This window comes from Protomyctophum bolini (genome assembly GCF_963924005.1).
Source record: "Protomyctophum bolini genome assembly, chromosome: 18".
NCBI classification, from domain to species: domain Eukaryota; kingdom Metazoa; phylum Chordata; class Actinopteri; order Myctophiformes; family Myctophidae; genus Protomyctophum; species Protomyctophum bolini.
The window spans coordinates 14415338-14428631 of record NC_137879.1 but is presented as its reverse complement, the minus strand read 5'-3'; the positions used below and the strand labels follow the sequence as shown (position 1 = coordinate 14428631).

The following is a 13294-nucleotide window of genomic DNA, read 5'->3' as shown; positions in this document are numbered from 1 at the left end:
GTCTTCAGGTTACACTGTTCTCTCATGCAGAGATCTGGAAAACGGTGGCCAGGCAAATTTAACCAAATTATGGTTACAACTTAATATTTTAATTGTACATATCATCTCAAATTGCCCTGTGTATATAATATAAATATATATGAAGAGTAAATTTCCTAAATATACTTTTGTGGGCAAAGAGGCAAAGAAGTTGAACCTGAAGTTCATCACTCAATATTTCTAAAATGAACAGGATCCAGTCTATTGAAGCTATTATAATATGGGACCTCAATTACACTGTCCCAGTTTGTAATTAACCACTTTAACCATGACATCCCAATTTCAGGCATGTCATTATAGGCATAAATTAAGATTACGATTTTTCTGAAATACCTGATCTAAGCTCACACGACATGTTGTGAGATGGTAAATATTTCAAAAATATTTGTGGTTAAGTGATTAAGGTCTATTACCAAAATTTGGTCCAGCACCAACCTTTGTTTCAATTTTGTACTATCAATCATTTTACAATGAGAGTGTCAAATGGTGGATATGCTGTATCATTTTGAAACAAAACTCTATACAGTGTGATTTTGCCTGTTCAGGAACTACAGGGTAAATATGTCATTCTAAATATTGACACTCTTGAAAAATAAAACAAAGGTGTGTTGATATGAAGCACATCTGGATGTGTTAAGACATCCTGTGTTATTTTTTAGAATATATGTCTCATATCGTCAACAGAATGGAACCTTCTAATGTTAATCTTTTTGTAAATTACATATATGAACTGTACAATATGTAGAACATTCAATAACAGGCTGTATATTTGGCAGATGAATAACTATTATTACTAATAAAATATATTCCCAATAACTGATCCCCTTCTTGTGCGTGTTTTATTATTCATCTAATTTAATTTCTGTTGTTAGACAGGATAGCTGCAACACCATCTAATTAACAAACATAATGGACAAGTAGGAGCCCATTATGACAATTAACTTTTTTTTTTACCATGAAAGGAAAGATACTATTATTTTGAATATCGTGAACATATTTTAAGTAGTTTAAAGTGCCACCTGGTGGACCCCAGTTTTGACCGTCGTTGCCACCGAAGCCCATTATAAAGAAAATAAATAAAATGTAATTATATTGTGCATGTAATGTGCATATCATCACCTGCAGACCAGATTAGAGGAATTTTCGGAAATATGGATTAATAAAAGGGCGTTTAAAGGCGCCATTGGCACTTTTGGCCACCAGGGGGAGGCGTCCAAAGGTGTCATGTGGTTTCCACCAGACAACTACCGGTAACTATAAAATATAAATGCACCAAGTCTGTGTGTGCGTGTGTCTGTACTTCTGGAACGATGCAAGTTGGAAATGCATGCCCCACCCAGATATGTCTGTGTCCCTTTTATGCCCATTTATGGAGTTCTTTGTCAGGCATGCCCAAATATGGAGTCTATGCAGACGTCAGAATGATGTCAGCAGAACAGGCCAGCTACATATATGGACACTGGGCAGGGGCCCTGTCCAGAGCCCGGCCTTTTGTGGTGGTTCTGGACAACCTTGTATCTGACTGACTTAAAACCGCGGGCACTGCACTCCCTGTGGGGGTGTGGTACGTGTGTGTCAAAGTCGGTGGGGGGAACAGTTCCCGAGTTACGTGGATTATAGACGTACAGACACACAAGAGAGACTTGGTGCATTTATAGTTAGATGTTCTGACAATAAATACTGTAAACACAAGACACGACTTCATGTTGTCCAGGTATGCCACCTGACATTTTGTTACACCAGTACAGCTTTTGTACTGTCCACCTCAACATCCCGAGTGTTCCAGAATTCCTTGACAAATTTGAAATTATGTGGTGATATTTCAACTGTGAAGCAGTTTCCAAAGTAGATGTGTCTGAAATACAATATATTTTTATGTACAGTAAGTGTAAATGTTTGTCCAGCTAAAAAGGAGTAGCAGCATATAGTAATTATGTATACATTGCAGCATATAGTAAATATTGTATAGATTATTCACCTTAATTGTGTCCAGAGAAAAAACATGGAGGTGGTTTCCCGTCAAACAAACTGTACACATAAACTGGCCAGGTTGGCTACAGGTCCTCTCAGCTCCAGGTACAGCCCTACAATGACTCCTGGGCAGTGGCAGGTTTCCTGCTTATAAAGGCCAGGCCCCTCCCACTAGACCCAACCATCCCTGCTTGAAACTTACAAGTTACAATCCAGTTTAGCCCATGTCCAAAGACAATATATATAATTCCCATAATGGTATAAACACCTTGCAGTCTATTGACCATATTACTCAAACGAGTGTTTATATAATAACTCTTCTCTTTAAACAAAACCCACAGATGGTATGGTCCACTCATGATCTCCCACTCCACATAAGGCCGCCTGAGCCACTCCTCTGGTGTTTTGCCTCTGCCCAGAAGTCAGGGACTATACTGTGGTAAAACAAGAAACAAAAGTCATAACCTTGATACATACAATGGTAAATAAAGAAAAAATAACAATACATTTGGAAAACAGCACAGGAACAATGTTAATACTGGTTTTAGTGTGTGCACCCACCAAACTAATGAACAAGGCCCCTGGCTATTGTGTCATGGTGTATTGTAGTGGAGTGTTACGAGTGTGATGTGCTGTTAGTGGCAGGGTGAACTGCCACACCCAGGTGCACCCCAAATGTTCTGTGGTCAAAAATAGCAATCTACAAGCTCAGCTTGTACTGTAAATCAGCTATATTGGGTTAAGAGATTTGGGGAAGAGGTAGGGTTGGATGTCCCCAATGCACACATCGTAGAGCAAAGAAATCACACCTGTGTGAACTGAGTGGTGCAACTCCCCCCCCCCCCCCCTCTCTCTCTCTCTGCAGCAGCCAGAGTTTTAACTAGAACTAAGATGAGAGAACATATTACTCGAGTTTTGGCTTCACTGCACTGGCTTCCGGTTGTTTTTAGGATTGATTTTAAAATTATTTTACTTGTGTATAAAGCTCTCAATGGTCTCGCACCTTCCTACCTACATGACTGCCTGCTTAAATATGTCCCAAACCGCCCCCTAAGGTCTTCCACTGATGGCCTGCTCGCTTTGCCTAAAAAACTGGCAACTGAAACATACGGGGAAGCAGCTTTTTGATAATTGATCTTATATTTTTTGTTATTCATGTCCTCACTGTATTGCATTTTACTGCTTGTTTTTTAATGTTTATGCCTTGCTTTTCTTTTCTCTCCATTGCTCTGTAAAGCACTTTGAGCTGCATTTCATGTCATGAAAGGTGCTATACAAATAAAGTTTTATTATTATTAGCAGGCAACAGTGCAACACTATCTCTCCGTTTCTGGCACAACAGCGCCCCTACTGGTACTCCTACTGGTGCTCATAGTCACATAGGTGCATGGGTTAACGTCACATAGGTGAACACATAGGTGAACACGGACATTGCTGTTCCTTGGAGTGGTTGCACCACTCAAAAAAAGGAGCGTACGAAGTATTGACCCTGGGGAACCACAGTCAACTAAGCATAGGGTTTTAGTGGCAGTTATAATTTCCATACCTTTTTTCCCCCTGTGAGAGACTGATCACCACCATACTTGGTTCTTAGCTAGGGTAGTCTGATTAGCCTACAGTAGGTGTCACTGAAGGTATTCTGCTGTATTCTCTGGCATGGAGGAAGTATTAGATTGTTGGCTAATATTATTATTCCGACTTATCACTTCCCTGAGGTTACAAATAACAACTGTTTTTATTTTATATAATTAGTTTTATTATTAAAATACAAAAATAACATTTTCCACATATTTATGATGAGTAAGTAAGTGCAGTAGACACTCTACGCTTATTTTGGGGCATTTGAATCGGTTATTGTAAATTTAACTTGTGAAAAATCTAAATGTGCTGTCCATAAAGAAAACATGATATGAAAACAATTATTTTCATGATTACGATTCAAATAATCTTCTCTGCGTGTCATGTGTTAAAACATTCAGATTTGTACGTGCATTTAAATACCAAAGTAATACATTGATTTTGAAAAACAAATGGCAGAGCAAATTGTTTAAAATACAGAATAATTTCGAACCAGCAACATTTAGCATAATTTCACTCCCCCTTTGTAATTGTTTTTGATTGAGCTGTTGATTTGACTGAATATTTTATATATACAAAAGACATTATTACAATGTGCAGATTCCCCACTATGGCTACTAATGAGTCTCAAGTGGTGCCTTTCCAGTCACTATAGCCTCTTTGTGTCTCTTAAGAAGATAGAGGTGTTGGCTCTCACAATTTTCAAATGCTTCCGCCAAACAGTCTGCACTTCGGAAGCTCTGAAAACGAGTAGAACATAAACGCGATGCCGCATCATGTCCCCACTTCCATTTTGTAGTTTGGGAGTTATTTTGCGTAAATAACTCCCACTGGAAACCAAATTATTCTATATAGCTAGTTGCCTTAGCAGAAATTGTAATTCTAAAATATATTTTAAAGCTATTTTAAAATATTGTTTTTATGAATATAGCATTGTGATTGGTCCTGTCTAAAGAGTAGATGACAGCTTCTCGTTCTCAACATTTACCAGGCGGAAATACAGATTCTCTGTAGCAGTCAAAGATTGTGGGAGAGAGAGTTTGTCTGGATAGTCTGTGACTACTCTTCATAGCTTGTGGGTAGTACTTCAGGAAGATCCTGTGGGCAATCTCGTAAGTGTCTCCCACAGGTTTGGTGGGGTACTTTCTGCCATTGTAGATGAAGCCCTTCTCTATCTGGAATACGGCCTGGTTAAATGCAGCTTGATTAAATGGCCGTCCCCTGTCCAGGCATTCCACCAAGGTGTTGACAAACATGCTCCAGCGCTGAGCATAGTAGTCTCCCATCAGGCCTCCCCACTCTTTACTGGCGTAGTCCAGGATCTCACCAGCCGGACCCCATAAAGTGATCTGGTTCCTGGCGTTCATCTCATAGAGCTGAGCCTCCTTCTCATCCAGTCCTACGGAACGTGCCTGCTCAATCCACACCCCCAACAGGAAGTTCCGGTCGCTCGACAGCAAACGGTCAAGCTCGGGCAAGAGGTCATAGACCAACACGCCACCGGCAGTCAGCAGCTCAGGTAATTTATGTGAATGGAAGGCCTCAGAAATATCCAGGTAAAACATGGTTGTAAGATCCTGCAGGACTTGCCGTGTCACATCTACGAGATCATAGCGAAAGGTTTCCTTGGACATGAGAGACGGAGCCTCGTCCACAAGGAGCTTCCAGGCTTTGAACAGTTCAGCTGGGTCATACCAGTTACCAGTGTTCAGGCGGAAGGATGGTCGGCGCACTAGTGGACTGTGGTTGTGATTTCTGTAATGTGGGATTGTGCAGTTGTACACACTGGCAAACAGAAGCCTCCATGCAGCAGCTAAGTTCTCATCTGTGCTACCATAACGTCTGTAAGCATACAGTGATGCCCACTTGGCCAAGTTGACGGGTTCTTTGCGCCAGGCAAGTTCGGCCATCAGTTCGTACACCACAGGGTTCTGCTCAATACCCTCGGGTGTAATGCCTATGCCCACCATGGTAGAGTTGGGGAAGTTGAATGCTTTGAACGGCCCTGAGTTGATGCTCTCCACTGTGCCATACAAACCATTGTTGCCCCCAAAGTTGTGCAGCATACACCAGATGAAGGGCTGTCCGTAGAAGGACTCGGTGTAGGAGAAGATGGGCTCCGTCTCTGCAAACAAGTCCAGCACGATCATACGGCCAATAGGCACGCCTTGCAAAAGGGCCTTAATCTGGGCCGGTTTCCAGAATGCGGAGGCACTAAAGAACAGCCAGCCCTGCATCAGCCAAATTGCCTGCGGATCAACTACGGACAAAAATTGTGCATGTGAGAGAAGAAAGGCACAGTTTGAACATAGCTACAACACATGAGTGGGGTCAAGAGGGGCCGTTTGTTGGCAATAGGGCAGTGTGTCACCCCTGTGTTATGAAACTGGGGCAGTTATTGAACTTATGAACTCAAAACTCTGCACTGTCTGCAGGCCTTTCCATGGCACATTTACTGCTTGTAATACTAACCAAAAAACTTCACTGCTGTCACACAGAATTAGAGCAAGGCTGATATATCTGCCAGACTGACAGTAATCAAATGGTCTAGCACTGAATCAGTCTCCAAAATATGGATTGGCATCAGACCCAAAAATCGGGCATCGGTTGGGGTCTACACGGAATTCTGTACTCACCCGCGGTCATGGCAGCAAAGACAGAACGACTGACTGCCGACAGGTAGGCGGTGTCCGAGGACGGAGGAATCATCTCGTTAAAGGTGTCCGTGTTGTAGATGTGATCCGTCCCGAACTGCTTCACCACCTGTGACAGATAGAGAGATCCGATCTGGAGGAAAAGAGGGTCACGGGGATCCAAGATGTAGGCACACGAGTAGCTGCAGTTGAAACCAGCCCAAGGCCCCAGTCTGGTTATGTTCGCTTTTGGATGCAACCTGAAAAGCCAATTCAGATACAGTTTACTGCTGCAAAGGGTGAGGCTGATCAGAGGACTATGAATTCCTCAGAAACTATAATAGATTACTATAATAAATATGGGTTCAGGCATTTAAACATATTGAAACATACAAGTTTCATGATGCATAATATTTACTGGCCAACGTGAAATAATCTTCAGAAACAGGCAGTTTGTACAATTTTATTTTAACCTTAGAATGCCCTTGGGAATGTTGCCAGAGAATGCCGGCAGAACAGGGATCATTCCGAAGGATCTCATTCTCTCCAAGATTTTAAACTGGAAAGACAGAGAAATGATTATCAAACAATGAATTACAACATACATTTTGGAAATGTTTGGCCAGCTGATAATCATAAGTCAAGGTTAGGTATCAAAATCATAGATGATAGTATTATTCCATTTAAATGTTTGATATAAGCTATATGAGGTGATATTATACCTGGAGATAAAGCTGCCTGACATGCCAAGATTGTGTTAGGGGTCCTCCATAATCAAACATGTTCCCCATGCGATTCCAGGCTAAGAAAGCAGGCCCAGAGAAGAACTCTTCAATCTCTGACTGGTTCAAACCAAGAGCACGATAAACCTAAAAAGGATGCACATACCGTACTATACTTAATTTAATGTTTACATAATACATATTGCAGCCGACCAGTCTTAAGTTAAACACTTATACCCTGGCGTCCCAATTCACAGCGTTATTACAGACACACATTTTCAAAAAGTTTCAAAAATAGCCGATTTCCGTAGCCGATTCATTTCTAATCATTACGAGGCATTTTTGAGCTTGTAAATCAGCTATTTTTGTTGTATACTACTTATTACAGCTTAATGCACTTATTAACTAATGACAAGTGATAATGCACTCTGAGCATGTATTGTATGTCATTGTTAGTCGTCTCAAATCACAGCTCTTGCCACTACAGTATGTTCATGACGTGACAAAACAGAGTAAAGAAGTAGCATTACTTTTGACAGTGCAGAAACATAATTGCCTTCCTTGATGAGCATCAACGACCATCATCACCTGGGCACAGTCACAGACACACACAGCTCCCCTCTACAGTGCTCTACTACTGAAAGTGACTATCATTTCTCTCCAAAAGCACTTGAATATGATGGAATATGACTAAAGCTCACATTTCACATCACACACTAGCCCCCTAAATCGATTTTTTTATTTCAATGAATCGATTAATATCGTCGGGATTAATATAGATCTATATATCGATATACGAGATATCGTTACATGCCTACAACACACCCAAACGAGATGATGTACACCTCACTGGATGTCTTACCTCTTGCCACAGAGCCTCTTGACCAGTGAAAGCCAATGGCAGATTGATGCCATTGAGGGCCATCCAGTCGATCTCTCTCTGCCATCGTGGCCAGTCCCACCACACAAACGAATAGCTGACAGTGCATACATTCTGGTAATATCGGAATCTGGAAAAAAGGAACAAACATAATTGACTTAAGCCCAATTTATTACTTGCAGCACAACCGTATTTTTCTGTTGTATTATCATTTTTTGTGTTTTCCTTTTTCTTTCCCTTTCAGCAGTATGTGAAGTGAAAATTATTATCATTATTTTTCTGTTGTTGCGAACGCAGTGAGCACTTACTATGAGACCTAGCAGATCATGTCTGTCTGTCTGTCTGTGTGTGTGTCCGTGTGTCCCCCCTTTGTGCCCATATATGGAGCTGAGTGATTTGAACAAAGATTTGCTATGTTTTTCAGTTCAGTTTCAGTTTTCACAGACCTAAAAGAATGCAAAATCAAGAGACAAACTCGAATTTAGGTTGTTATCTTGCTTGAAAATGTGTGATGTTCAAAAACTACGTTTCAGTAACATTTCACTTGTTCTTTATAAATCCACTATCAAAAAACATGAGAAGCTATAACTGTAAGTATGAGGACATGACAGTGAATGTAGTTGTTTATTACATGACAAACATTTAACCTACGTACCTAAAAAACATGCAGACAGACAGACAGTAGAAAAGCTGACATAGGCCTACGGCCTACGCCTTTAGTTTTACCCAAAGTCCAAACCATGACATGTTCGTCGACAGAGCCATGGGAAAAACTGTTCCAATGGCATGCATTTTACAATATAACCACTGTGCACATGACATAACTGAAGTGAGCTGATGCGAACCTAATGCACGACAGATAATTGAAGGGAAGGGTCCTTTAAAAGGGTCATGGCACAAGTGTTCACATAACAATCACAGTAAACAAATCTCATGTGTGACAACGATCCCCATTTGTAACGCACCCATGGGTTTGGCTTTGTAATGTAATGCAGTGGAAGGGCCTGGGATACAATTATGTTTATAGCACACACCACTTGCACCTAAAACATGTATCCACTAAATAATAAAATACAGGAGTCGTAGACTTAACAAGGCTACTCAACTGATGTTTTGTTTTTTCACTCGATTTTTGGTTATTATTTTACTGTTATTATTTATTTATTATTGAGAAGCACAATAAAGGACGTACATCCACTCACTGAAAACCAGGTGCTTTACAGAGGTTAGAATAATAAAGAAATGGTTCCTTTACACCATGGACGTGACGTTTCAAGCCTCTGATGAAGAGCCAAGAGGCTCGAAACATCACGTTCATTGTGTCAACGAACTATTTCTATAACTTTTGGAGCAACATCCAGTGTGCAGACCTTATCTTTCTTCTCGTCGTTGTTGTTATTATTATTATTATTATTACTACCTATGCTGATGTACTGTCTCAACTAAATGTACTTTGTAAGATCTAAGATGGCCGTCATCGAATTAGCCTTGTCATATCTGACAGTCTTACTTGGTCAAAGGCATAAAATGTGAACAAAGGTCAGTGTTTCCTGCAGGAAAAAATCTTTGGCATGGTGCTGGGCACGGGGGGAGGCACTGGGGAGACACTGAGGGGACACTGGGGAGGCACTGAGGGGCCACTGGGGAGACACTGGGGAGGCACTCAGGGAGACACTGGGAAGGCACTCAGGGAGACACTGGGAGGCACTGGGGAGGCACTCAGGGGGAACAAGGGAGGCACTCAGGGGGACACTGCAGACATTGGGGAGGCACTGGGGAGGCACTCAGGGGGACACTGGGGAGGCACTGGGCAGACACTGGGCATACACTGCAGGGCAGACACTGGGGTGGCACTTGGGGAGGCACTGGACATTTCATATCACTCACACACACACACACACACACACACACACACACACACACACACACACACACACACACAATGATTCACTTTTTTTTAAAGTGGAGAATACAGTACAATAACTTGCATAAAACTAGAAATAAACAGTAATAATACGAGCTGTATATGGCATGAACAGGTGTTTCGAGATGTGAATAATACAATCAAGGAAGTCCTGAAGCGGCCAAGAGAGGTATTACATACATATATAGGTAACAGTCTCAGATAACAGACCTGAGAGTGAGAGATCTAACAGTTTATCTAACTCACTTGTGCTGTGTGCTTATGCGTAGAACGCCGGTGATCTTGGGTAAAGGACGAGGGACATCAAGCTGGTCACCAGACCAGGACACATGACAGTTGCAGAAATATTTGAGGTAGTTGTAGATTCCAGATGCAACGGCCACCCCGGTGCTTCCTGTGGCGACTATCTTGTCGTTCTTACCGGAGCGCAGCTCGCACACGTCCAGACTGTCATTGGACATGGTTCTGTTGACAGAGACAATGAACTCTCGGTGTCTGTCCCCCAGCAGGCGCTTCAGAAGTTCCACCACGGCTCTTCTCTGGGTCTTGTCGCTGGCTTGTGGTCTCAAGTGATCCAGAGTTTGAAACTTGCAATGAACCGCGACGATCAGAGCGAATAGAACCAATAAAGTGATGCTACAACCGCTCCGGCCTGACATTTTGATCATACTTTCAAGCGAGTTGTTGTTCCCACTTCATGATAAGTTTCATGCTCGATTGCTGCAGATTGTGCAGAACCACAGCCTATGAGCCTAACCAGGAAGCGTTTGCTCAGCAATGCTCACTAAAAAACCATTGGGCCAATCAAGAAGAGCTTCGCAAGACTCATTCAAGACTTTGGCCAATCAGGCCAGAGAATTTGTGTGAGACTTGTTTGCGTGCATATGATGTACTAATGATAATGAATGGGGAAATAAACCTCGATGATCATCACGTGCATGATCCTGGATGATATTTTAGATCCTATAATACGATACAATATTTTCATACGTACGTTATATAATGTGTATTTTGTGATCAGATGCTATTCTTGAGACTGTTCCTCCTCGGAGGAATGGTTTGTTGGTGGACCCTGACCAGCAAATCCCATGGAGCCGAGCCGCTCTGACCATTTGAATTAGTTGTCAGGCTCAGGGGCCCCGGTTTTAAACCCCATTTAGGACTGAGACCGATTCTAAAAATGCCTGCTAAATCATGACCTAAGTTTTCTGAAAAACTTAGGTCAAATATTTATTACAAAATGCATAGGCTAGACCTAGTGACTGCAGTGATACTGCCTTTGGATTTGTAGGCCTAAGTATTGTATGTTTGGTTTGTATATATATATATCTTTGTGATGCTCTCATAATAAATCTTCTACAATACACAAATACTGAGTCGCTGCTGAGTCATCTGCCACCTTGGTTGATTTTTTTTTTTTAATATCCACCTCCTTGCTGATCCTTGAAAGACCAGAGCTGGATTTTTGTTGTGCCCACTTTAGTGTATGAAGTGCAATGGTGGTGTTGTAGTATGGGTCATCTGTGATGAATTTCAGAGCAGAGTGGTAAATGTCTAGGACCACCCTTCTCTCATCATCCACCATGCAAACCTTTCAGCCACCTTGTTCTAATCTTATGAATGTCAATATCCCTTTGTAATAAGGTGAGGTTTTTAGAATCGGCCCTTGAGACTGAAGCGATCAACCCCTGTGTACCGATTGAATCGTGTCTGTTGCTGCCAACCCCCACTGTTGGCCTGGGCAGGGTGTAGAGTAGACAACCATGTAACTCATTTGATACACATACAAAGTATTCATTAATTTGTGCCATATTATGAGCTGCACAGCTTTATTATGTGTGGCAGCCCCTCTTCTCAATTCTATAAAACACAAAAACATGAGACGATTAATGATTTAAAAAAGAATACATGTGTTTATTTGTTCAATCCCCCAAAACAGAAGCAAAGACTATAGGGTTCATACACATCCATATTAAAAAATAATTTAAATATACATAACTACTTCTGGCTTCCTCCTTAACTACAACCGGACAGATGGAAGAAAGCATTTATGAATTTAAAGCAGTTGAAGAGCTGCAATGTAAAATGCAACTAATAAACAAAACACTTGTGGCGTTATTATGTCTTTCTTCTAATTAATCAGCACGATTCATACGTTACATTATTTTGAGTGTATTTCTAGTTGCCTTTTTAAATGATGCAACCATAATGACCACTGGTGAATAGCACAATTTGATTGAGCTACGAATAAAATACACAATTAATCTCTCTTTATGTTAGACCATTGATCAACCTTCCATCCAGTGATCTGTAATGATCTGTAATGCAAACTCCATTACAATCATATAAATGATTAAAATCAACCAGGGTTGCAGTTGCTCTATCTAGATGCAGTAAAGCAACAGTCCAAGTGGTGCCCCCTGCAGGTATGGGTGAGTATGTGAGAATGTATTTTTGGGAGAGCATGCATGCGAGTATATTCCACATGCTCGTATACATTTACACCAACAGCACTTTGGTCAATCTCGATTGTTTTAAATGGGCTCTATAATTAAAGCTTGATTTGATTTGATTGTTATACCTTTGCTTTAAGGTTAATCTATACTCGACTGTGTTCTATGAAAAAAAGTAGTATTTTCATTAAAAAGTGTCAACGTGTTTGTTTATGCATAACCATTTAATGGTGCACATCTGTTCATTTCCATACTGGCTAAACGGTAAAGCATAAAGCCATGCCCACTCCCCCACCCCAAGCCCTTTGAACAGGCCTGGCAAGATGGGATCTTTTCGACAAATGGTTGGCAACCCAGTCTCCAGAGTCCATGTGGCGTTTGTTCATGGTGGCATTTGTGGAGGGTTTCAGAGGGAGATGTCTGAGGAGACATGAAGCTGTTGTCCTTGTTTCAACTTGTAGCTGCGTCTGCCACCATCTGCCCTCCTGTAAGGCTGGTTCCTTAGATCTGCAGAACAGAAAGACTGTAAGGCTACTACCAGGAGAAGCACTGTTTATTGATTCTGTCTGTCTGTCTGTCTGTCTGTCTGTCTGTCTGTGTGTGTGTGTGTGTGTGTGTGTATATATATATATATATTGTATATTGCAACGATCAAGAGAGATAGTGAGCAAAAGGAAATGTACAGTAGACCTACGTGTTAACAAAGGAACTAGGAGAGGCTGTCGCCACTCAAGCCAGCATCACAGAAAAGACGTGAGGAACGCTTGCCAGAGCGAGCCGTAAAGGGCACACACTTAAGAGCTTGACGCCAGAGATAAACAGATACAGAGAGAGAGAGGTTATGACGGAAAAGCAGGCAGAAAGAAATTGGGGAAAGATTTACAAGAAAGTTTAGGAGTAAAGAACGAACTACAAATGAAAACGTATATAGCAGAGACGTTAATGAAAAATCCATGGGGATTACCAGCAAAAATGTAGGAGGAAAACAGTTGAAGGAAGGGAGAAGGGAGAAGAATATTGGAGGATTAGTAGCATAAGCACGCAAGTTTGACAAAGGAACAGAGGAAAGGAATTAGGGATTGATTTGCAATGCC

General features: G+C 41.4%; 2 protein-coding genes across 3 annotated transcripts in view; both read right to left on the bottom strand.

Moving 5' to 3' along the window:
- Positions 1 to 1809: 1809 nt before the first annotated feature.
- Positions 1810 to 10489, bottom strand: naglu (N-acetylglucosaminidase, alpha). Its single transcript, XM_080788662.1, has 6 exons — positions 9994 to 10489; positions 7806 to 7953; positions 6944 to 7090; positions 6695 to 6780; positions 6225 to 6481; positions 1810 to 5848 (listed from the first exon to the last, which is right to left on the bottom strand). The coding sequence occupies exons 1-6, from the start codon at positions 10413 to 10415 to the stop codon at positions 4566 to 4568; spliced, it is 2343 nt and encodes a 780-aa protein (XP_080644788.1). The 5' UTR covers positions 10416 to 10489; the 3' UTR covers positions 1810 to 4565.
- Positions 10490 to 11668: 1179 nt separating this feature from the next.
- fmnl1b (formin-like 1b) overlaps positions 11669 to 13294 on the bottom strand; it is a 35643-nt gene continuing 34017 nt past the window's right edge. For both annotated transcript variants that reach the window (XM_080789480.1, XM_080789481.1), the window contains exon 26: positions 11669 to 12707. In XM_080789480.1, the coding sequence (XP_080645606.1) occupies positions 12607 to 12707 (101 nt within the window). In that variant the 3' untranslated portion in view covers positions 11669 to 12606. The remainder of the gene's footprint in view (positions 12708 to 13294) is intronic.